At 46.8% G+C, this 22,920-nt stretch overlaps 2 protein-coding genes across 5 annotated transcripts in view; both read right to left on the reverse strand.

Moving 5' to 3' along the window:
• LOC106742923 (zinc finger protein 3-like) overlaps positions 1 to 22,920 on the reverse strand; it is a 53,664-nt gene that overhangs the window by 13,621 nt on the left and 17,123 nt on the right. The window contains exon 5 of one of the 4 annotated variants that reach the window (XM_014616288.1): positions 14,112 to 16,534. The exons of the other annotated variants lie outside the window; for them this stretch is intronic. Within the exon in view, the coding sequence (XP_014471774.1) occupies positions 15,115 to 16,534 (1,420 nt within the window). The 3' untranslated portion in view covers positions 14,112 to 15,114. Of the gene's footprint in view, positions 1 to 14,111; positions 16,535 to 22,920 lie in introns of those variants that run through there. 4 annotated transcript variants of the gene reach the window in all.
• Positions 8,005 to 12,014, reverse strand: LOC106742925 (zinc finger protein 253-like). The gene is made up of 3 exons (XM_014616291.1): positions 10,756 to 12,014; positions 8,778 to 10,499; positions 8,005 to 8,705 (listed from the first exon to the last, which is right to left on the reverse strand). Exons 1-2 carry the CDS (start codon positions 10,785 to 10,787, stop codon positions 9,275 to 9,277), a joined length of 1,257 nt encoding a protein of 418 aa, XP_014471777.1. The 5' UTR covers positions 10,788 to 12,014; the 3' UTR covers positions 8,005 to 8,705; positions 8,778 to 9,274.

Raw genomic sequence — 22,920 nt, forward strand, 5'->3', positions numbered from 1 at the left:
GTCGCGCTGCCGCACGACTGTCAAGATTTTTCTTGAATCGCGGTCGTTCGTTCACATGCGTTACTTTCCTGCGTTTGTACACGTGCTGTCGTGCGCACCGAAATGGAACCACGGGTTCCACACTCCATCTCAAATTTCTCGTCGCATCGCTCGCACGCGGACTTGCATCGTCGTAGTTTGTACTGGCCGACATAGTTCGCGACTTCCTTCGTTCTGATGATGGCCACTCGTCAAAACAAATCCGCCTCTTCATGAACGAGTCTCTGGTATATCTTCAGATATTAGTAGTTACGTCTAAGACGCTTCTTGCGTATATTTGAAGGGACGGCGGAAGCTGTGCTTCGCTCTTGATGCGTCGCAGAACAGACGCTACTCAACAGACATCACGCATCTGTATATTCTTCGTCAGAGTAAGTTTTTTGGAAATTACATCTTTCTTTCATGCATCGATATGAAATGATCTCTCGTCGGTTTCACCGAACTGCTTTGCTGTCGATATCCTCCGTCTCCTCTTCCTCTTTCGTTATGAATTGATGAGCTTTCCGAATCAGTCACTCGATATCTCCAATCTATTTTTGTATTTATAACATTTCCGCGTTCTCACTGCTTTACCGTTGATAATATCGATTTTTCCTCGATAACAACGATTACACGAAATTTCACACTCACTTCTCTGTGATCGGGGACAGATCTCCTAAAACACGAATTATACATGTCAATATATACATAGAAATGATTACAGAGGATTACACCCACATACAAATACAAATTATACGCGACTCTTCGATTATGCGGCCACTGAGTAAGGACATAATGACACGATTCGTTTTATTAATTCTTGGAAGGAAGAAACGATGAGAACTGCATTAAATACAGCACATTAAACAGCATATAGACATAAGACAATTACCATAATTTTATATCCCAGTAATCATTAAATATATATCATATACATATATTTCGAACATTCTTTTTACATTCGGTACTTCGTATGTACTTGTCAATACACAGCCCACATTCGCTCAATATAGAGACGATAATCAGAAGATATCTTTACTCCAATGTTAACCTACCCAGTACTGCATACTGCATAAAGAAATGCCACGCATAACAAATAATAAAAAAATTAATCGTCACGTTTCACGGCATAAGAGAAAAATTAACGGAAAAGAATCATGTAGTACAGTGAGACGCAAAATGATCGTAGATCGTGTCTCCACCGTCTTGCTCTCCCCACCGTACATATTCGTGCGTGAATTTCGTTAGATTCTCGACGTCGAAACTTACTGGATCACCTGCACTGTTAATTTTGCAAACATAAAAGATAGCGGGGTTCACACAGCGGTAAACACAAGACTATATCTTCGCGTCGTGATGCATGATGGACTCGATGATGTTCTTTATCGACACGGGTGGTGGGGCATCCGCGACGTCCGGATGCTTCTTCTTCCAATGAATGGACAGAGCGGGACGTTGCGTGAAGCTCTGGCCGCATATCGTGCAGACGTACGGGCGAGCCTGCAAGTGCGTGAGCAGGTGCACCTTGCGGCCGGTCGCGCTCGCGAAGGTCTTGCCGCAGATGTGGCAGGAGTACGGCTTCTCGCCGGAATGCGTCTTGATGTGTTTCTTCAGGGAGGCCTTGCGGGTTAGCTCCAGGCCGCACTCCTCGCACATGTACCGCTGCTCGTGCTGCAGCACGTGGCTGTCCAGATTCTTCTGTGTCTGCAGCCTCTTCCGGCACACCGGGCACTGGAACTTCGCGTCCCTCACCCGGTGCTTGTAATTCTTGTGGAAGTAGAGAGCCATCTTGTTGGCCAACGCGCTGCCGCACACATCGCAGATGCACGGATCTCCTTCGTGCGTAATCAGATGCTTCGTGTAGTCGGCCTTGACCCGGAACTTTCGGTCGCACTTGTCGCACGAGAAGTGGAAGTCGTCGGTGTGCTTACGCGTGAAGTGGACCTGCAAAGCAGACTGATCCGTCATTAACGGTTATTGCTCTTCGTTGTAATGATTTAACATTATAATGAGCAACGATGAGTGTGAACTTAGCGATTAGTTTTTCCGTCGAGTCACGAGTTAACTAGTCGCTACCGAGTTTCAACGATATATCACGATATATCACGTTACACGTTACAGGAAGTAGCGATAAACGGGGAAGATTATGTTTCGAGCGTCACGAAAGACGGGATACCGAGTAATCAGAAGAATAAACAACACGCTGTTAATTAGCTATTAATAGCTTGTTATTTGGCGTAGCTATTAATAGCGTAGATTAATTCCTGTAATCAAGAGAATATTCTCATTCGAAATGTCGTTTTGCCTGCAGGTGATTTTTAGATATTTTTCTTTTTAACTACGAGACATACAATTCTCAAGTTTTGTATAAATATTTGTCTATGTTGTCTAATTATATACACATACTATCGTAACTTTCACAGATAATAATAAATAATAATCATCAATAATATTAATAAATTAATCATATTAATCAGTAAAAGATAATAATTTTCAATATTAATAAAGTTGAGCATTAATGTGTAGAAATTACTGTATATACTTGAAGCATAAATATTTGTGCAAAATCTCAAAATTGTACCTTTTGCACATAGTTTCTACTATATAAGAAAAAATTTTTAAAGCCCACCCATCAAACGAAACGTTTCAAACGAGAACGTCCCTTCAACCACGATATTTTGTATTCGAGCTCTCACCTGTAGGTAGGAACAATGTATCGTGGAAAAATCGCAATACTGGCAACTGTACAACGGTGCTTCTCCGTGGACCTTGGTTTTGTGCCTGTTCATGTTGATCTTGTGCTTGAACTTCTTCTTGCAAACGTCGCACTGAAAAGCACGGTGACTGCTGTGTTTCAGCATATGCTTCTTGTACTCCGATCCGCGTATGTTGAAGGTGATCTTACAGATCTCGCAGGATATCTTCTCCTTCTTCGTACTCGAGGCCGCGCGAGAGGTGACTCTCTTCCGTCGCGGTCTCGCAACCGCCGAGGAATCAACTCTCTCCGCGGTAAACGATTCTTCAGTGTGTTCAACTTGTTCCATTTCCGGTGACGTCACGCAACTCCACGTCAAAGCGTCGCAGAGAACCTCCTCCTGCATCACCGCGTCGTCCGCCGCCGATGCTCCCCACCTAAACAGCCGAAACGTCATTATCTGATGATATTAGTCGTAATGTTAAGAAGAAATACATATCTTGTTGTAAGTATTGTGTATTAAAAAAATGCAAGGCAACTTACTACAATCGCCTTTGAGCAAACATAATGCAAGTTTCGATATTCGTCTGTCGCTTTACTTCTCGATCTGTACATCGGCACTTCTTTAACATATCGCGCATTAAGTTGTGGACTTGCACTTCCCTTTTCGTAAATATAAAGTACGTGATATATATATTTATATATATATATATCTCGGTGCATAAATATCTCATAAAAGTGGTGTTGGACATTTTCACATATATCCAGAATTTGCCCCTCCAAAGTTTGTTAATTATCCGCTATTTTTCAGTTAAAAATGCATCGGTACATTTCGATCGGTGTCGATATCAATATTGCAACATAACACTAAAAACTAACATATTTCCCTGAGGAGCTGAGCTAGTCTCAATAGATTGAGCCTCCAATTTCCGTCGAAGTGTCACGTTGTACTCGTGAGAAATGCGAATGAATTCATTTAGCAAAAACATATGTCTTTATTTAGTATATTACATCGATCTTACGCTGTACATTGCATCATTCCGTGAAACAAAACAAATAGAAGATAACTGACATCGAAACTGACGAGGATCGTTCTCGAGGTTCGTAACTCTATGTTATTCAACCTTCGCTTGAAATGAAAAGATTGAATGAAAAGTAATCTCCATGTCACCCGATACTTCGATCGGCTGCAAATTATTTTAGTAGAGACGAATGACACATCGAATTCGAACTTCGCGGAAATATAGGCGTACTTTACAATCGACCTTGTTGCGCAAATAATATTGGAAGACTTAGATGCAGAAGCGAAATGTAATTAAACGACGAGCGAATCAAGCTTGACGTATTCGTGAGGAATCAAAAATTAAGCTGTATGGAGTATCGAATAATCTCTATCGCAATATCAGATCATATCTCACCTGCGGTCTATTTACATATTGTTGACGAACGGAGAGGTAATCTCGGCCCCATCTCTATTCGCACTCACACATCAATATGACTCATGAATCTAAGTCAATTCGAATATCATTTCGAGCACAGGAGTGTGCACTTTCGAGAATTAAATCCTCCGGTTTCGAAATTCATTACGTCGCAGGACGACATCGCGAGTCCTTGCTACGCCGCTTCGTAAGCGGCATCCGGAATCGCTCAGATCTCGTTACCTTACACGGGGAAAAAGACCGGTGGTATTAACGTGACAATGGACAAGACAAATGTGTTTTAGCTAAAAGAAACAGAATTTCTAGTTCTTACGAACTAAATCCGGTTATAAGAATCAGAAATTACGTTTCTTTTAACCAAAACACATTTGGTCCCTTTTAGAAGCTTTTCTTCTTTTTCCTCCGTGCACGTCACAGAATCACCACGTGTGAACGGTATTTACAATACACGTTGCTGCTCACCACTTCACGCGTCGTCCGCTTACTTGAGAAAGATACAAAAGTCGCCCACACGATGATTCTCTCTCTCTCTCTCTCGGCGTGTCTCTAACCGCTCACCAGCGTGGTGCATCTGATCACACACCCACGATCTACTTGCCACTCTTGTTCACGATAATCTTGTCTTGCACACCGTGCAGGAGATTCGTGATCTTAATGGGCGGCGGCGGCGGATGCACACCCGGGTGCTTCTTCCGGTGGAGCATCATGGGCGACCGCTGGGTGAAACTCTGGCCGCAGATGTCACAGACGTAAGGTCGCTCGCCGACGTGAGTCAGCAGGTGGATCTTCTGCGAGCTGAGGCAGCCGAAGGTCTTGCCGCAGACCGCGCACAGGTACGACTTCTCGCCGGAATGCGTCCTCAGGTGCTTCGTGAGGCCGTACTTGAACTTGAACTCCATACCGCACTGTTCGCACACGTACTTCATCTTGTGCAGCTCGCCGTGGCTCTCGAGATTCTTCTGGGTCTTGAAGCGCTTCCGGCAGATCTCGCATTCGAACTCCTTCACCTTGGTCTTATGCTTGTAGTGCTTATGGAAGTAAAGCGAGCTCTTGCTCGGGTAGGAAGTGCCGCATATGTCGCACACGCAGGACTCCGTGTCGTGGTCCTTAATGTGCGTGGTATAGTCGGACTGCACCTTGAACATCTTACCGCACTGCTCGCACCGGAAGTTGTAGTCCTCCGTGTGCTTGCGGATGTAGTGAATCTTCAGGTATGGTTTGGTGCGCGCCTTGAAGTCGCACAGGGTGCACGCGTGCAGCTGCGCCGGCTCGTCGTGGATCTCCATGTGCCTGGAAAGATACGCACCGGTTTTGAAGCCCTTCGAGCAGATCGCGCACTTGTGCGGCCGCGAGTTACTGTGCTTGAACATGTGACTAGTGAGCTTGCTCTTGCGGTCGAAGCTGATGTAACAGATCTGGCAGATGTGGGACTTCTTTTTCTTCGGCAGGCCGCTCGTGTATTTGCGCACGGCCGAGCGCACTTTCACGAGCTCGTCCTTCTGCCGTTTCCTAAAGTCCAGCGGCGCATCGTCCAGGTCGTCGAAGTACTCACTCACGGGCTTGCTGCGTTTCCTGGCCTCTCGCTCGAGCACGCGACGGTTCTCCTTTTGTTTCCTGCCGGCCTCATTCGCCGGGGACTCGCTCTTTTCGGAATTATCTTCCAGCACGGTGAACGACGACGATTGTTGTTGCTTCTTCATGAACACGCTCAACGACTTTGGGATGCGATAATAATCGTCTTCCACTTTCACTACCAGAACATTCGTCGACAGTGGGTCTAGTTGGTTGCACCTAAAAAAATTATACAAATTATCAGTCGGTTTTTGGCGCGACAATGTGGCGATATATGGCGGTCGTGCTGGTTGCACATAAACATGCATCAGTGCACTTCAGCTAAATGACCCGATAAACAAGAAGCAAAGCTGAAGAACACCGCGAGAATAACTTCAATATTTTCTTTTTTGCAAACATCTCTCCTTGAATACGTGATCGTTACTGAAATTACGACTCTGTTCCTGAGGCGAAATTGAATAATTCACGTTTTCAGCGGGAAATGCGCGTCGCTCCGTTGTAAAAATTACTCTTTGCATCGTGGAAAAAGGCATCTGAGAATCGTTCCTTTTCACCCGTATGGACAAACGAGATTGTATATTTCTATATCACAGCCAGAATATAAAACATCGTGTGAAAACTTTATTTCTGCGACAAATGTAACAGTTGAGTATATTATCGCTTGTCTTTGCGGTTTATTATATTTTAACATTATTATATATATATATATAATATATATGTGTATATATATATATATATATATATATAATGAGCAGACATTCTTAACGAAAATGTTTCACCAGACACTCTCTCCCTCTCTCTCTCACGCTCATAACACACACTCATAAATGATAACTTATATCTCTCTCCTCAAAGAAACAATTTTTCGACCACATTCATGCAATAACCTTACTGCTTGAACAAACATGGTCCAACTCGATAAAAAAAAAAAAAGAACTTTTTAAATTAATCTGACACGTTCGATATATTATTTAACAAATTGTTAAATTAACTCGCAACACAGATACCGCAATGTCAACATTAGACGCGCGAGTCACGTCATCCACGTCTCTCTGTACACTCTCTGTGCACAGAATCGACGACGCCGAAAGAGAAAGTCTCAAGGTGAACATTAGCGCGCGCTTTCACCCCGAATGAACGAGATTCTGCAAAACGTTCTGCACGAGTTGCGTTATCGAGACTGACGCGAGCGGCGGCAAGGTCCCGGGATGATTCTTCCGGTGCCTCATGAGACTAGACCGTTGCGTGAAGTCCGCCTCACAGATGTCGCACTTGTACGGGCGCAAGCCGGCGTGGCTCAAGATGTGTGTGCGCAGAGTCATCTTGGAGAAGGTCTTGCCGCATATCTTGCACTCGTCCGTGTTGTTCTGATGTACTCGCCGGTGGCGCGACATCTCGATAGGCCCTTTGCACTGTTGGCCGCAGTCTTGGCATTGGATGACCTCCTGGTGCATCAGCAGGTGATTTTCCAGCTTGGTCTGACTGGTGAACACTCGGCGGCAGAGGTTGCAGGAGAACTTCGGGCTACGCTTCTGCAGGTGCTTCCTCATGTGGCACTTGAGGTACTTCACCGTACGGCCGCAGACGTCGCAGATGTGCCGGTCGGTCGAGTGCGCGTTGTTGATGTGCACGAAGATGTCCGACTTGAGTCTGAACTGCTTGCCGCAGTAGTCGCAGATGTACCTCTTCTCGTCCGTGCTGTGCGAGCGGATCTGGTGGCGCTGCAGGCCTAATCGCCTCTGAAACTTCAATCCGCAGGTCACGCACTCGTGCACCTCCGTGTGCGTCTTCTTGTGGATTTTCAGCTGATACGGCATGGCGTACGACTTCGGGCAGAGGTTGCACTTGTAGGGTCGCTTATGGAACTTCTCCACGTGCTTCTCTAGCAACGTATCGTTCGAGAAGCGTTTGTCGCAGGTGGGGCACACCCCGTGCAAATTGTCCAACATCCGGTCGACGTAGTCGATCTGCTCGGTAGCCTCTTCCCCCTCCGCGAGCGGCTCTTCGTTCAGCTGTTCTTGCTTCTTGACAAAGTGTTCTGGAAGAAAATGACCGCTTGACAGGTCCGATCGGACTCTCTGCGTGCGTATCGGTCTCTGCGATCTTACTCGCGTGAGCTGTCGGGGATTATTGACATGTCGCTTCTTTCGTTAATTACCTAAAAGCAAGACAGGCTTGGTCCTCTCCGCCACTCTCGAACCTTTTCGTATGGAATACACTTGCACATCCACTTTTCGATACTTATGATCGTCCGACGCGTTGGTCCATCCATCCCTGAAACATCGATGAATTTAGTGAGCGATAGAAAAAATAGTGCCGATAAAGTGCATTACGTACGTAAGTCAGTTACAGGTATTACGACAATCACTTGAAAATATAACGGTACGTAAAAACTCTTTCTTTCCGATATGAAGTATGTATCTGTAATTAAAACTCTCCAATTTTTCTAAGAAAAAAATGATAAATAAATAAGCGTAAAATTGAACGAAAAAGTGTCATAAAGATGTTTCTCGGCAAAACAAGAATATATCGCACAAATAAAAGTTCATCCATATATAGCACTTACTTTTCAAAATATTACAAAACAAAAATCATAAGTGTTCTTGAGATTATTATGTGTCAAACACCAATCGTTGTTACTCATTAAACAGGAATTCGAATTTTGCTTCACACAAAACTCCATACTGTCATTCAATGTTTCTACACTAAAAGCGCTACGTAATAATCGATATTGTTACACTGTTTATTTATATGTAAAATATTTCTCTGTATTTACGTGGTGCAAACATTCCTGAGCAAATCGGCGGAAGTGTTCGTCATTCAATGAGTCCAAGTAAAATGATAGTGATAATTTTATCAATATGCAATTTTATTTAAATATACTTATACTTGTCGAATCGTTGTGTTCGGTTTCCACGTTTCTCATAAAGTCTTATCACTTAGTCAGGAAATTCACACAAAACGGAGATTCTCCATGGAACCTACTGAGATTTCGCGCGTGCGTATATATATATATATATATATATATATATATATATATATATNCATGGAACCTACTGAGATTTCGCGCGTGCGTATATATATATATATATATATATATATATATATATATTGACAAAAAATAATACAGAAAAAATACCAGAGACAAATCGAGCTCATTAAAGTCAATGAAGAACTCAACAATTCTTCACTGTTATTCATATCAGTCGGATGCACGGCGGTAACTTCTCCGTCACGCGACATCAATAGAAGTTACTGCAGGCTCGTTTGCAGGACGATATAATAAAGAAAATACAAATCAACACTTTTGGGATGATCACAAAACGCGCGAATCCGTCGTCTGGAAGAGGATCGGTCAGCACATCGGATAATATACATTTTTCCGTAAAAATGTACACGAATGCCATGGTCCTCCGTACTCGCTATTATGGCAACAGTGGTAATACAAATGTACAAGTGTACTTCGCGCTGAGAGAGAAGAGGGTCATTGATAGCTTCACGTTCCGCACACACGCGTCACCTGGTGCGCGAGACAAGGCACCGTCCAAGCTCACGCTGACGACCGCGCATCTACCACCAGACTCTTGTCGATGTCTTCGCTCTGCACCTTCTGCAAGTAACTCCTGGCGAGCTTGGCTATCTGCGGATGCGCCGCCTGCAACGGCGGCAGCGGCCCCTGGTGATGCCTCCGGTGTCGCAGCAGGCTGGACCGTTGCGTAAAGTCCTCCTCGCAGATGTCGCACTTGTACGGCCGGATGCCGGCGTGCGTGAGCACGTGCTGGTAGAAATTGCTGACGGAGGTGAAAGTCTTCTGACAGAGGATGCAGGTGGAGATGCTGCCGTGGCCGTGTTTGAAGCGCCGGTGGCTGAGGAGCTCGCGCGTCCCCACGCACTCCTTGCCGCACTCGTCGCACTTGAAGCCCCTCTCGTGCAGCTTCAGGTGGCTGTCCAGCCGGCTGCGGTGGAGGAACTTCTTGCGGCACAAGTGGCACGGGTATTCGTACTTGATCTCGCCCTGGCTGCGCCGCTGGTGCCGCCACTCGTGGCCCTTCACGTCCTTGACCGCCTTGCCGCAAAAGCGGCAGATCTGCAGCTGCGACGAGTGCGTGCGCTTCACGTGGTGCGTAAGGTCGATCTGCAGCTTGTAGCCGCGGCCGCAGTGCTCACAGATGTAGCGCGACTCGTGTTCGCTGTGGTTGCGCATGTAGTGCCGCTGGAGCCCGTGCACACTCTTGTAACGCACGTGGCAGATGTCGCACTCGAAGAAGTAGTCTGGCCGATGTATCCGCTTGTGTTCGATCAGCGCCCGCTGCGTGTAGCACGACTTCGCGCACTTGTCGCACTTGTACGGCTTCCGGTGCACGTACTTCACGTGGTTCTCGACCTTCTTCGCGCTGTTGAAGCATTTGTCGCAGAAAGGACACGTGTTACGTATTCTGTCGAGCGCCTCGTCCACTTCGGTATGCTCTTTCTGCGAACTCGGCGAGGAGTCCGATCGTCGTTGTTGCCGCTGCAACGTCGGGCTCGCTTCCGTGACGGCGGGCGAGTCGGCGGTCTGTTCGTACGCCGTGAACTCTTCCGACGAGTGTTGCGAGTCCAACGGCGAATCTACGGCGACCGTTTCGATCGCGTCTTGACATTGCACTCGGGCGGAACTCACCCTCGCAATTTTTCCGTTTGTGGGACTATCTCCGAGGACGGACTTCCATGAGCCCAATATTACTAAACGAAGACCTCCCCCACGCCTTTCTCTCTGCCTGATGATAGGCTTTCCTCTGCAACAAGGATAAATTGTATCAGCATAAAATACGGGTACTGTTTCTTTTTTTTTTCTTGTTTTTTCAGCGGATTGCAATAATAGGGGGCCTACAAGCGCCGACGCCAGGTTCGAGTGCGCAGAATAGTTATTTTGACTTTTCTCGAGCATAAATTCGAACACCGGTCAACGCACAGATGGTTGTTACATGAGAAAATAGCTTCCTAATTCTAATCCTACGCATAGCCGTGGAACGACAGAAGTGTTATTCGTACATATGCTGTGAGAATATCAATACTGCTGTCATCGCATTGCGATATCATAAGATGGCGCGTCATCCCAACAGTCTTTATTGATCACCAGGAAACTCGTACAAACATATTAACGTTCGTTAACGTTACAATTTTCACATCCTCTGGGGATTACTAATCACCTAACCACATATCCTGAAACAAGTATTCGTTATTATTTGATCGATACATCCGTATTATTAATAAGAATACGTAAGTAATAACGTTTATAACAACATACACTTACTCTAACGTTGTAAAAAAAAAATGGAGTCGGTCTCTTTGAACAATTGAGATAACTGTTGCGCAACAAGGATAACACCACGCATAATTCTTAGAAAATTAAGTTACGACGCACACGGACTATTACATTCGAAGCAATAATTTATTAATAACTGCGAAGGAAAGAATTCTGCGTCTTTATTTATATGCAGCGGATTCACCGGAAGTCCGCAATTTCAGGTCAGCTTTTGGTAACGAGCGTGCTGCGAGTATACGATCTGGTGTGCAGCACGAATTTTAATTATTATAATTTTTTCAGACTTTAATTGCAAAATTCGGCTCTGTACAGGGCTAAGTATATTCACGAAAAAGACACTTCAGAAATAGTTTAACGAGTAAATATGATTTTTCCAAGCGAATATAACATTACAGTTGCAACGCTAAATGTAGCCTAATAACATTTCAATACTTTTTGATTTTTTCCTTATTTCAATGACCTTCCATTGAAAAAACGGCCAATATATTATGCTAAATAATTATTGAATCAAGTTCTAACCGAAATATCGGTCTCGAAAAGACTCCGCAAAAATTCGCGCGAACTTATAAAGAGGGCTGCGAAATTAGCGAATAAATCGATATGAACTTTCGGCAGTCGTCAGAGGTTAAGGCCGTGACATAGTAGATCAAAAATATCGATTTATTCGTTGTCAAATGTTCGAGAGAGATTTAGGTCGCTACAGCCGGCTCCGCCGCGAATTGAGATCCGCAACCGACGCGTCAATCGTTCATCTCAAAAGATTCGCGGATAAGCCGAATAATGCAGATTTGAAGTTTCTGATCGGATCTAATCTCAGATATCCGGATAGTCATTTATCAGAGTACTCAGGAGCCCTATATAGAGCAACCCGGCAGATTGGAATTCTCACGAGCGAGCGGCGGGCAGAAGCGTGCGTCGCAGGTGTGTTTTCTCGAGAATGCCGTTTCATACGTTACGTCCTGGGATCGCTAGCTGTCTAGGAACAAGTCTCGTGTTCTTCAGCTTCCGACGCACTCCTTAATTTTGCATAAATTTTTCGCCAAATCGGCAATGTGCACCTGCGACTTGTAGACCGGCAGCGGGCCGGGATGATTCTTCCGGTGTCGGAAGAGACTCGAGCGCTGTGTGAAGTCCTCGTCGCAGATGTCGCACTTGTACGGCCTGATGCCGGCGTGCGTGAGCACGTGCTGGTAGAACTTGTTGCCCCGCGAAACGAACACCTTGTTGCAGATCGGGCAAGTCATGCCGGGCTTGTGCATGCGGTCCTTGTGGTACTGCAGCTTATTGGCCGAGGTGACGACGACGTCGCACTCGGTGCACTTGTAGCCCTTCTTGTGCATCAGCAGGTGATTGTCGAGGCTGGTCTGATTCTGGAACTTCTTCACGCACAGGTGGCAGGAGAGCAGGCTGGCCTTCCTCGCCTGTAACTTGTGATACTTCTCGTGCCCGTGCAGATCCCTCACGGACTTGCCGCAGTAGCGGCATATGTGTACGTCTTTGTTGTGTTTCCTGCTGATGTGCATCAGCAGGTCGATCTTCACCTTGAACGCCCGGCTGCAGGAGTCGCATGCGAACTGGGCGGCCACGTCACTGTGCGCCCGCGTCAGGTGGTGCCGCAGCGAGATCTTCTGCTTGTATTTGCGGTGGCACACGTCGCACTCGAAGAAGTAGTCGTCGCTATGGCTTCTCCGGTGCTCCTCCAGGCTCTGCTCGGTGTCGTAGGACACGCGGCACTTGTTGCACTTGTACGTTCTTCGCTGGTGAGTCTCAATTATGTGTCTCTTCAGACTCTTTACCTGAACGAAGCGCTTCGAGCAGAACGGACAGGTGGTCGTTGAGTGATACTGCTCGTCGTCCAACACTCCGTCCACGTATTCGTCCACGTAGTCATTCTTTTCGTACTCCAGTGAGCCTTCGGCTGACGGCGTTGCCGCTCTAGGCTTCGTCTTTTCTTTTCCACTTAATGGATCTTCATTCGCTTCTCCTTCTGTATTAGGTTCCCCTCCTGTTTCGCTATCTTCCTGCTTTTCTCGTTTGACGAACAACAACGGTTTGTTGTTTCTTATATAGTCTCTCTTTTCTCGGCCGACACTTTCCTCGAGCTCTCGGGAAGGTACTTTGGGGAAGGGAATTAGCTTCGTGCAGGCGGCGCCGGTGGATATCACAATCACTTTCCGGTAATTACCACGGCTCCACTTGGCGGTCTTCTTTTGTTGTAATCTGAAACATTCATTAATTTCAATCAGTACGAACGCAGAGTGGCGGTCACGGCAGTCTCTGTCGAAGTTTAGGATCCCTGTGGTGTTCACGAAAAACAGCAATGAAAGCACTCGCTCGACCAATCGGTTCTCTTTTATGCGCATTGCGATTGTATTGTCCAAAATTGTACAGGCATGTTTCCAGAAAATCAAACAGCGAGGCGCGATCCTCGTTCATTAACACACATTGCAAACACCGACATACTTTTAGCACAGATCGTCGTATTAAGGAACACCCAAGACGAATTCACTTTGTCTCCGTAATGTTCTCTCAACGAGCGCAACAGCTACAAGGCACAGGAAGGTTTGCGAGTGCTGGCGTGCTTCCGCAGACCGAGACGAAGCTCTTGCTGCAACGGTCGCAATAATGATGCTTTGGCGTGTCTCTCCTGTGTCATCCTTAGCGACACCCTGTTCGTCGACATTGCTTCTTGCTCTTTTCCCTGCCCGATCGTGCTTAGTGGACCCTCCACCGTCACGTTGGGATCTACCGGTGATCGTGTGCGATCTTGTATTCCTCTTGGTCGTGTCCGGTCTTGAGAGCTCGTCCTGTCAACACTTGGACCTTGATAGTTCTGTAAGCAATAACAGATATACATGAGCTTTCAACGTGCTATACGTCAAGTCACATTTGCCAAATCGCTCGGCTGACACACCTCCCTCCGATGACCGGCTCGGCTGACTCTCTTACGAGGATATCAACAGCCCAAGGACTAATCTGATTCGTAGCGGCAGAGGTGTTGAGGGGAATAGTGAGGCTCGTTCGTTTCGATACTGAGGAATCAGTTTAATCGACAATGACAAAACAGCTCCGCAGTCATACATTCTTTTCTGATGTACGAATGATTTTTATTAAACGTATAATAACGAATATCGTCAATGATAATTAACATAAGCTTGTCGATGCGTTTATCCGTCATTTGAACGATGAGCTAGCCTGCAGCAGTTGCGTGGTCCTCCGTCCGTAGAAAATTAAAAAAAAAAAAAAGAAAAGTAAACAGAAAAAAGGAGGAAGAAGACGAAGAAGATAAAAAAGAAAAGATAGAACGAAAAAAAGAAACGGAATATCGTTCAACAACATTGGCATCGGCTTCGGCTTACAAAGTTATATCCTTATCTACACTGAAAAAATAGAACAACAATATTCGTAACGGAACAGCTTGAGCACGAGAATAGTACAAATGTGTGATTCACGACGCGAAACGAATAGAATAGATCATGCGCGCGGCGGTCCTCCCGGCCTCACGTTCCACAGCGCGCGCTGTACCACCGCCTTCTCTTCTTTTTTGTTCACGCGAGTGTTACAATCAGTGTACAAAAGATATTCGCAGCAATTTGTCGGACGTCGACGCGACTGATGAACGTTTACCGCTAGAACCAACAAATATCGCGAAACGCGGCACTTCGTCGATATCGCTCTTCATGTGTATGTATGTCTATATATATATATATATGTATATATATATATATATACATACATATATATGTATATATATATTCATATAGATTATATACTCATAATCTATAATAATTCAAGTAAGTTCTTCAAGTTTTTTTTCGCTGTCTTACGAATAGATTGCCGTTACGTCCCTGGTTAGCGACGCGCTGGAAAGCACGAGTTGTTGCACTAAAAATTTGGTCATCATAACTTAATTGCCGCGCGAGAGAGTCAACGTGGAGTACATTCATGCAGCGTACACTCGCTCGCTCGCTCGCTCATCTCTCTCTCTTCCTTTAAAGCACTCTCTCATCATCAACTCATCAGTCAACAAGACGCGAAGTCCGCTCACTCCGGCACGGCAGATACCGGCTGTCCGTCGAAGGTCTTTACAAGCACGTGGTTTTCTGGTGGGCCGTCAGATTGCCCTGGCAGGAGAAGCCGCGTTGGCAGATCTGGCAGACGTAGGGCCGTTCGCCGGTGTGGCCGCGTCTGTGGATGGTCAAAGTTGACCTCTGCGAGAACGCTTTCGGGCACTGGTCGCACTTGTAGGGTTTCTCGCCGGTATGCACCCGCCTGTGCATCCGCAGGTTCTCCGAGTCGGTGAAGCCCTTGCCGCAGATGTCGCACACGTAGGGCTTCTCTCCGGTATGAATCCGCCGATGCTTCTTCAGGTGTTCCGCGCTGCTGAGGCTCTTACCGCAGTAGTCGCAGAGGTAGAGCTTCGTGGGGTTGTGACTTTCCTTGTGTCGGAAGAGCGACCTCTTGGTGGCGAGCACGCGGCCGCAGATGTCGCAGGCGGTGCTGGTCACCTTATTGGCTTTGAGCTCCGGATGGTTGCGCCGACAATGGGCCGAGAGCTGCCGGCGTAGATAAAATGCATTGTTGCAGAGCTGGCAGACGAACGGCTTCTCGCCCGAGTGTATATTGTAGTGCTCTTGCAGGTCGAGCTTTTTCCGGAAACGTTTGTCGCACTCGTTGCACTTGAACGGCAGGTCCGCCTTGTCCGTGTGCCGCAGCATGTGTATGCTCAAGGCCGCCAGCACGGTGGTTTCGTAGTCGCACTCCTTGCACATGTAGCTCGGGTAGAAGTGCGTCTTCTCGTGCCTGGTCAGATCGCGGAACAACCGGAACTTCTTCGGGCAGTGTTTGCAGGTGAGGTCGCCAACCGTGTGGCGCAGCAGGTGCTTCTGGTAGTTGCTTTTGTGCCGGAACACCTTATTGCAGGTCTTGCAGAGGAACTCCGGCAATTCGGGTTTCTCGTTCTTCACCTTCTTCAAGGACGCGGCCCGGCCGACCGTAGCGCTACTTTTGCCGCCGGCCTTGCGGTTGCCCTTACGCACCGAGTGTTTCTTCATATGCTGCCGCAGACTAACGCCCGTCCTGAACACCCGGCCGCACTGTGCACACGTGTTCTTTCGCTTACCCTTGTGCTCGATCTCGTGATTCTCCAGCAAGGACTGCGAAGCGAAGAAGACGCCGCAGATCTTGCAGTGATACGCCAACGGTAGATCGTCGTCCTCCTCCACATCGTGAATCTCCTCCTTTATGCCGACACCTTGCTCGGCGTTCATCGTCACCGTCGCCGTCGTAGTCGTGCTCGTCGTTGTCGTCGTCGTCATCGTCGTCGTCGTCGTCGTCGTGGTCGTCGAAGGAGCCGAGGTCGTCGGCTCGCTCGCATCTGTTGCGCCTTTCGGACACTTCGACGGCGAGGTTTTCTCCGGTTCGCTGTTCTTCTTCACCAGATCGAGCTGATTGGCGAACATCGCCATCGGGTAAAACTCGTCGGTAAACTCTAGCTGGTTGTACCTGGAATGGAAAAATTCAGAGGTACATTAGTATCGAGCATCCTCGCGCCACGTCGCAAGATCTTTCTTTTCATTCGTCCGGTCTCGCCGTCTAGCACATTATTCTACCCCTGTAAGCGAAGTCTTCGACCGAATTTGTGTAGCGGGTCGTTTGTAATAGCGTCAACAAGTTCGGGCAGATCGGATAAAAATATCGCCGTCGTCTTTCTCTCTGCTTGAGAAGATACATCGTCGTGTAATACTCGAGAAACGTGTGTGTACACTTGAGTGCAGAGACGGGCACTCGAAACATCAATGCGAAAATCACCGGTGTGTGAGAAAACAGCTGTGGGTGTGATCACGCGGTTTCTCTCTCGCAGCAACATTTTATTCATTACAGTAATACATAATGCAGGGGTAAACCCCCCGGTGACATGGAGTCGATTGCCGCTCTCCGGCCGCATTATTCCGTGTAAAAAATGAAAGACATCGCATACATTCTTCCGCCGATACTCGTGCGAGAGTGTTGTCGAACGCGATCGCAACGTCGCCACGATTTCCAAGTGAAGAGATCTATCGAGCACGAGTATGTCCGATCGCGCGACAGCACCATAAACAGTCGTCGAAGTACAAAGTGGCAGTGTACAACTATTAAACGCGATTCGCCGCCGTTTTCTCGGCAGTATCTCGAATACAAAAATAAACGCGACAAGAGCCGTGTTCTGCACTGCATAGCGAACGCGAAACGCCCCTTTCTAATTTCGACTTCCGTCTTCCCTATACAGGCTGAGGCAATAACCTGTCATCGCCTTGATATCTTGGAAAGAATAACAGTATTTTATCAACGACTAAACGGAGATGAGAAAAGTTCACACATTTACAGAAGATGTTCTCGGTTGGCCATTGGTATCGATGCAATCTCCGTTAGAATACATTTTCTCTTCCACATCCCCTCGTATTTCGAAGGTACCTCAAGGTGGCAACAGTTACCGCCTGACGAACGTCACACACCACGTCGTTTCAACCTGTGACTCAGCAAGGCGGGTTTAGCGCTCGCTGCTGTGCGTGCGCAGAACGCAGGCGAGCGAACGACTACGCGGATTGCACGACCATCACTGCGTCGACCAGGTGCACTTTACTGTGGGCGTTGAGCAATCCCCTGGACACGAAGGACTTGTTGCAGTAAGTACACTGATACGGCCGCTGGCCGGTGTGGTATCGCTTGTGTATGACGAGGGCCGAGTGCTGCGTGAAGCACTTGCCGCAAGTGTCGCAGGTGTAGGGCTTCTCGCCGGTGTGGGTCCTCTTGTGCACCACCAAGGTGGTCTTCTTGCGGAAGGCCTTGCCGCATACGTCGCAGACCAGCGACTTCTCGCCGCTGTGCAGGCGCAGGTGGTCCTGCAGCGAGCCCTTGGACGAGACGGACTTGCCGCACAGCTGGCACTCGTACTTGTTCTCGCCGGTGTGCGATTTGACGTGCACCACCAGGGAGTTCCTGTAGGCGAACATCTTGCCGCAGAACTCGCACTGATGCTTCACCGGCTTGAAGTTCGGGTCGTGGATCTTCAGATGGCGCGCCAACGTATGGTTGTTGGGGAATTGCTTGCCGCATGCGGCGCACACGTGCTCCTTCGCGCCGTGCTTCACGTTCATGTGGCCGTGCAGCTCCGCGTTCGTGAAGAAGCCCTTGTTGCAGATCTCGCAGTACCGCGTGTACTTCTCGAAGTGGCGTCTGTGATGGGTGGCGAGCTGCGAGGCCTGGACGAACGCGCGACCGCACACGTCGCAGACGAAATTCCTCTCGTGGGTGTGGATCCGCCGGTGCACCGCCAGCGTGTTGGTGCGTTTGAAGGACTTGTGACAGACGTCGCACTGGTACGGACGCGCGTCGCTGTGCGCCACCAGGTGGCCCTCGAACAGGTTCTTCGACCTGAAGAGCTTCGTGCACACGTTGCACTTGTAGAACGTCTGACCGCCGGTTCCGAGTTGCTTCCTCAGGCTCGGACAATTCCGCCGAGTGATCTCCCGAGCTGAGCTCGCGAGATCGTCCTTCTCCTCCTCCTCCTCCTCGAGCTCCCGCCGCGTCGACGAGTCCACCTTCGCGTCCTCCGCGAGACCTCGATGACGCGCCGTGCTCGCGGCCTGCGGCGGCGCGTGTCGGCATTCCCCCTGCTCTACACTCGCCCCGCAACAATCTACGTTTTCTTCCTTAATGGAAATTGAAACCAACGTGGTATCCGTACATTCGCATATAGACGGCTTATTTGTTACAGACGTCTCCGCTGGGCTTTCATTTCTGAAAAAAAAGGAGACAGTGACTATACACGCGATAATGGCGACTTACGTAGAGATTCATCGTATTTATGCCAAGACTCGGGATATGATTTTATCCACAGTTTTATTTACACGTATATTCAATATGTACAATCCCACTGTTTCTTTTCTTCCTCTTGTACAGATCGTAAATAAACAAAGGGGGACCTTGATTTCTCTGCTTGAAGAGGGGAAACTTACTTGCCGTTAACATTGTACTTCGCCTCTTCGCACCTTTATTGCTTTCGCGGCTTTCAATCCTACATGCACATATCCATTAAACTATATACAATTGCCGTGTAATTTATCTCTAATATCGTAGGTTTTTAAATTATAATTATAAATAGTTTCTGCGATATATTGTAATAATGACAATTCTTTCCTACGCATCCCACGTACCGGAGAGAGGTTTATTACGTATAATTTTTATTAACAATAAAAAGGATTCTTTTGTTAATAGGTTTCTGTAAATTCAACATGCTTCTTTTCCTTTTTTTTTATACCGTAACATCCTCCCGCTTAAAGAATCTGTAAATAAAATGAACATGTATTGCGAAGTAATATAAGTGATATTTAACATTAAAACTAGCTTCAAAATATAAAATAATGTCATACCTTCCAAAAACTTACGGCCAGTTTTTACTGTAATTTTTGTAATCCTGATGAAATATCCATATCGACGGCTGTTTCATTGTCTGCTTGTCGCATTATGGATACAAAGGATCTTCACTACATCTTCATTACATATATTTAATGTGTCAGATAAAACGTAAACAAGAGGCATATACGCGAAATTGCTTCTGTCCAATGGCAAATGTATGCAAGGCCATAGCTTACATTTTTTTTTATTTCATAACATGGAACAAAGATTACAACGAAGAACGTATGATAAAAAAGAGCAATGAGATATGTATTTTTTAATATATTTACAATATTATAGAGACTAAAAATTATATATGATTGATGCGTGACTTAGTATATTTATATACATAGATATTTAAACATTGTTCAAATGCAATATAAATATATTGAAGCGATAAAAAAATTTTTACTTCCGATGAAACACACACGGACGAGAATTTCACTCCATTTTAATATTCAACGATACTGTTCAACAGTTTTGCGTCACTTGAGAGAACAATTTCAAATAAAATACGCGTATGTATTCTATCAAATTAAATTTTACCATTTATTAACATTACTTATAATGATAAGTAGACACGAATGCTCATTAGATTTGTTTAGAAGCCTAAGCGATATTTTCACCCCGCACTGCTATCAACCGTAGGTTGATACAGATCGGAAGATAGCCGGCGTATTTGTCAAGGTTGCATCGGTTGCTACTGTAATTTTCGCGACAACCACGTTGTCAAGCTCGTCATCAACTTCCTCACATGATTCATTCATTTGATTATATTTGCACAAAATCAATTTTCCCGACCTACATCTTTCAGCCAATAAAAACACGCTTGCATTTCATTCGGCGACCGGAGAATCCTCCGATGAATGCAATCTCACTGTTTGATTGTGTTCGTTGCACGACTTACCCTACAAAATAAATCTCAGTTGTCAACGCAACACACGTTCAACGTGCTCCGGTCCTCCACCTCGCGTCAGTCTCGTGTCTCTGAGATGAGAAATGGCAATTTGTCGCGTTACGAATATACTTCCAAAAAATCGTGCGCGCGAACGGAGTTTGTCATTGTTCGATAAAAATAATTACAGGACGGTATATAATCCACCTTTTGTCGTTCAATCGCTCTGGTTAATCGACAGGTGGTGTTTGCACTCGCGCCATCGCGCATTCCGAAGTATACACGAGAGCGACACTCGAGCCCGTGCTCTCAGCGTAGTTTGAGGAAAAACGGGGAAACGTGTCTTGAGGAAGCGCCTTCATTTGCTCGCGTTGTGCGCCTTGGTGTGCCAGTTCAACGAGCCTTGCTGCGTGAACCGCTTGTGGCAGACCTTGCACTCGTACGGCCTCTCGCCGGTGTGCGTGCGCAGGTGCACGTTCAGGTATTTGCGCACGCTGAACGCCTTGCCGCAGATCTCGCACACGTGCGGCTTCTCGCCCGAGTGTATCCGCATGTGGATCTGCAGGTAGGTCTTGCTGCTGACCGACTTGCCGCACACCTCGCAGGTTACCTGGTTCTCGCCGGTGTGGATCTTCAGGTGGACCTTCAGCGCGGCCTTCCAGTAACTCTCGAAGTTGCAGATGTTGCACTTGTGTTTCTCCCGCTCGCCGTGCGACTTCATGTGCATGTTGAGGTAGGCCGCGCTCGCGTACGGCGTGTTGCACACCTTGCAGACGAACGGCTTCTCGCCGGTGTGCGTGAGCAGATGACGCTCCAGCGTCTGATTGGTGTAGAAGCCTTTGCCGCACACCTCGCAGTGTGTCACGTACTCCTGATTGTGCTTCTTCTTGTGCAACCGCAGGTCGTAGCCGGAGACTTTGGAGACGCCGCAGATGTCGCAGGTGAAGCGTTTGTTGTGCTGCTTCAGGTGGGTCTTGAGAAACTCCTTGGTCTTGAAGCACTTGCCGCAGACGACGCACTGGAAGGGTTTCTCTTGCTGGTGCACCTTGATCATGTGCTTCTGCAGCTTCTCCTCGTCAGTGAACACGACGTCGCACTCTTCGCAACGGTCTTTGATCTCCGTGCCGTCCTCGTGAGCCTGCCTGTGCTTCCGGAACATCCGCTTCTTCAGCATCCGCTTGCCGCAGATCTCGCATTCGTAAGCTTCCCGGTACTTGTGAGTTGGCTCGTACTCGACGTGCTCGGCGGTCTTGTCGGCGTCGGTCTTGCGCCCTTCCGATGCGGACTTCAGCTTGATATCCGAGCACTCGTCCTTGAACTCGATCGTGTCCGCCACGATCTCCTGGTGATCGACCTCGCGATACTCTTCCGCGACGCACGCGTCGTTCTCCTGATAGCTCACTAACTCTACAGCGCGCAACTCGCCGATCGTTTCCAGCTTCGCGGCAGCGTTCTCTACGATGACCTCGTTGCACCTGCAATAATGGATAATCCTCGTCAACACGCGTGGCAAAGGCAACGGGCGGTGTTACATGTTAGAATAAACAACTCTCCTCGACGACCGTTCTGTTTTCTTAACTAACTTCTTTTTTTAACTAACGAACCGGATTGTCCACGGTCTTGTCTTGATGAAGTCTTACAGGAAAGCACTTTTCTACTACACCCATCGAGTCTAATCTCGCTTGTACCTGCGCTCAGGTTGGAAGCAAAAGGCACGACTCTTACTGACGTCGATGTCGCCCATGTCACGAGCGCAGAGTAAAATCTGCGACCGTTTCCCGTTCTTCCAACTTACTTGAGAATATTATATCCTCTGTGTTACAATCGAGCTAGCTCTCTATAGGAAAAATAAACGGGCAATGCATAATGAGGGGAGATACACAATAGAAGAAAATCACTGCGAATTATAAATAAAGTGATAAGGTAGAGAAGCACGTACGAGAAAATTTATTATATTGTACGTATGTAATGTACATATGTAACATGTATTGTCGTTATATTCGTTACACTATATCTCCCATATATGTACATCAGTCAGCTTGTTTTTCACAGCGATTATCCGCCATTTAGAACATAGTATACCCGTGTAAAAAAATATATATTATGCACGTTGACTACTATATATTAATTTCCATGAATCATTTCGAAGCCTGAATAACTCAAGTAACGATAAACATGTAATTTTTCTTGATTCATATATTTTTCCGTCAACTTTATTAGCTCCATTGATTACGTCTTGAATTCGTCAAGCGAATCGATTCATAAATTAACGAGACGTGGCAAAATCGTATAGTCGATCACTGGTGACCCCCATGGCAGTCAAAGCGTTAGAAAAATCGGGGCTGGTGCTTTTTTTCTTTTTCTTTCGAAGACATTCAATTTTCAAATATTCCGAAAATCTGAAACCTTGGTGTTTGGTATCCAAATTTTGAAAACGAAATATTGGGATTGGAAAATTTTTTAAAATCGAAGAAACGTCGTATAATCTCGCTATCTAATCTCAATTTCATTCGCAAGGCAGTACTCTTCAAAGCTTCAAAACGCAAAGATCTTTGAAAAC

The sequence above is a fragment of the Dinoponera quadriceps genome, unplaced genomic scaffold (genome assembly GCF_001313825.1).
Source record: "Dinoponera quadriceps isolate SergipeBrazil2010 unplaced genomic scaffold, ASM131382v1 scaffold946, whole genome shotgun sequence".
NCBI lineage: Eukaryota > Metazoa > Arthropoda > Insecta > Hymenoptera > Formicidae > Dinoponera > Dinoponera quadriceps.

What these genes read in the sequence shown, in the direction of transcription:
- LOC106742925 (XM_014616291.1), bottom strand. Translation starts at nt 10,787, where the DNA reads ATGACAGCAGTATTGATATTCTCACAGCATAT. An exon ending in TTGATATTCTCACAGCATAT is followed by an intron (nt 10,500 to 10,755) that starts GTACGAATAACA and finishes TCCTTGTTGCAG; the next exon opens with AGGAAAGCCTATCATCAGGC.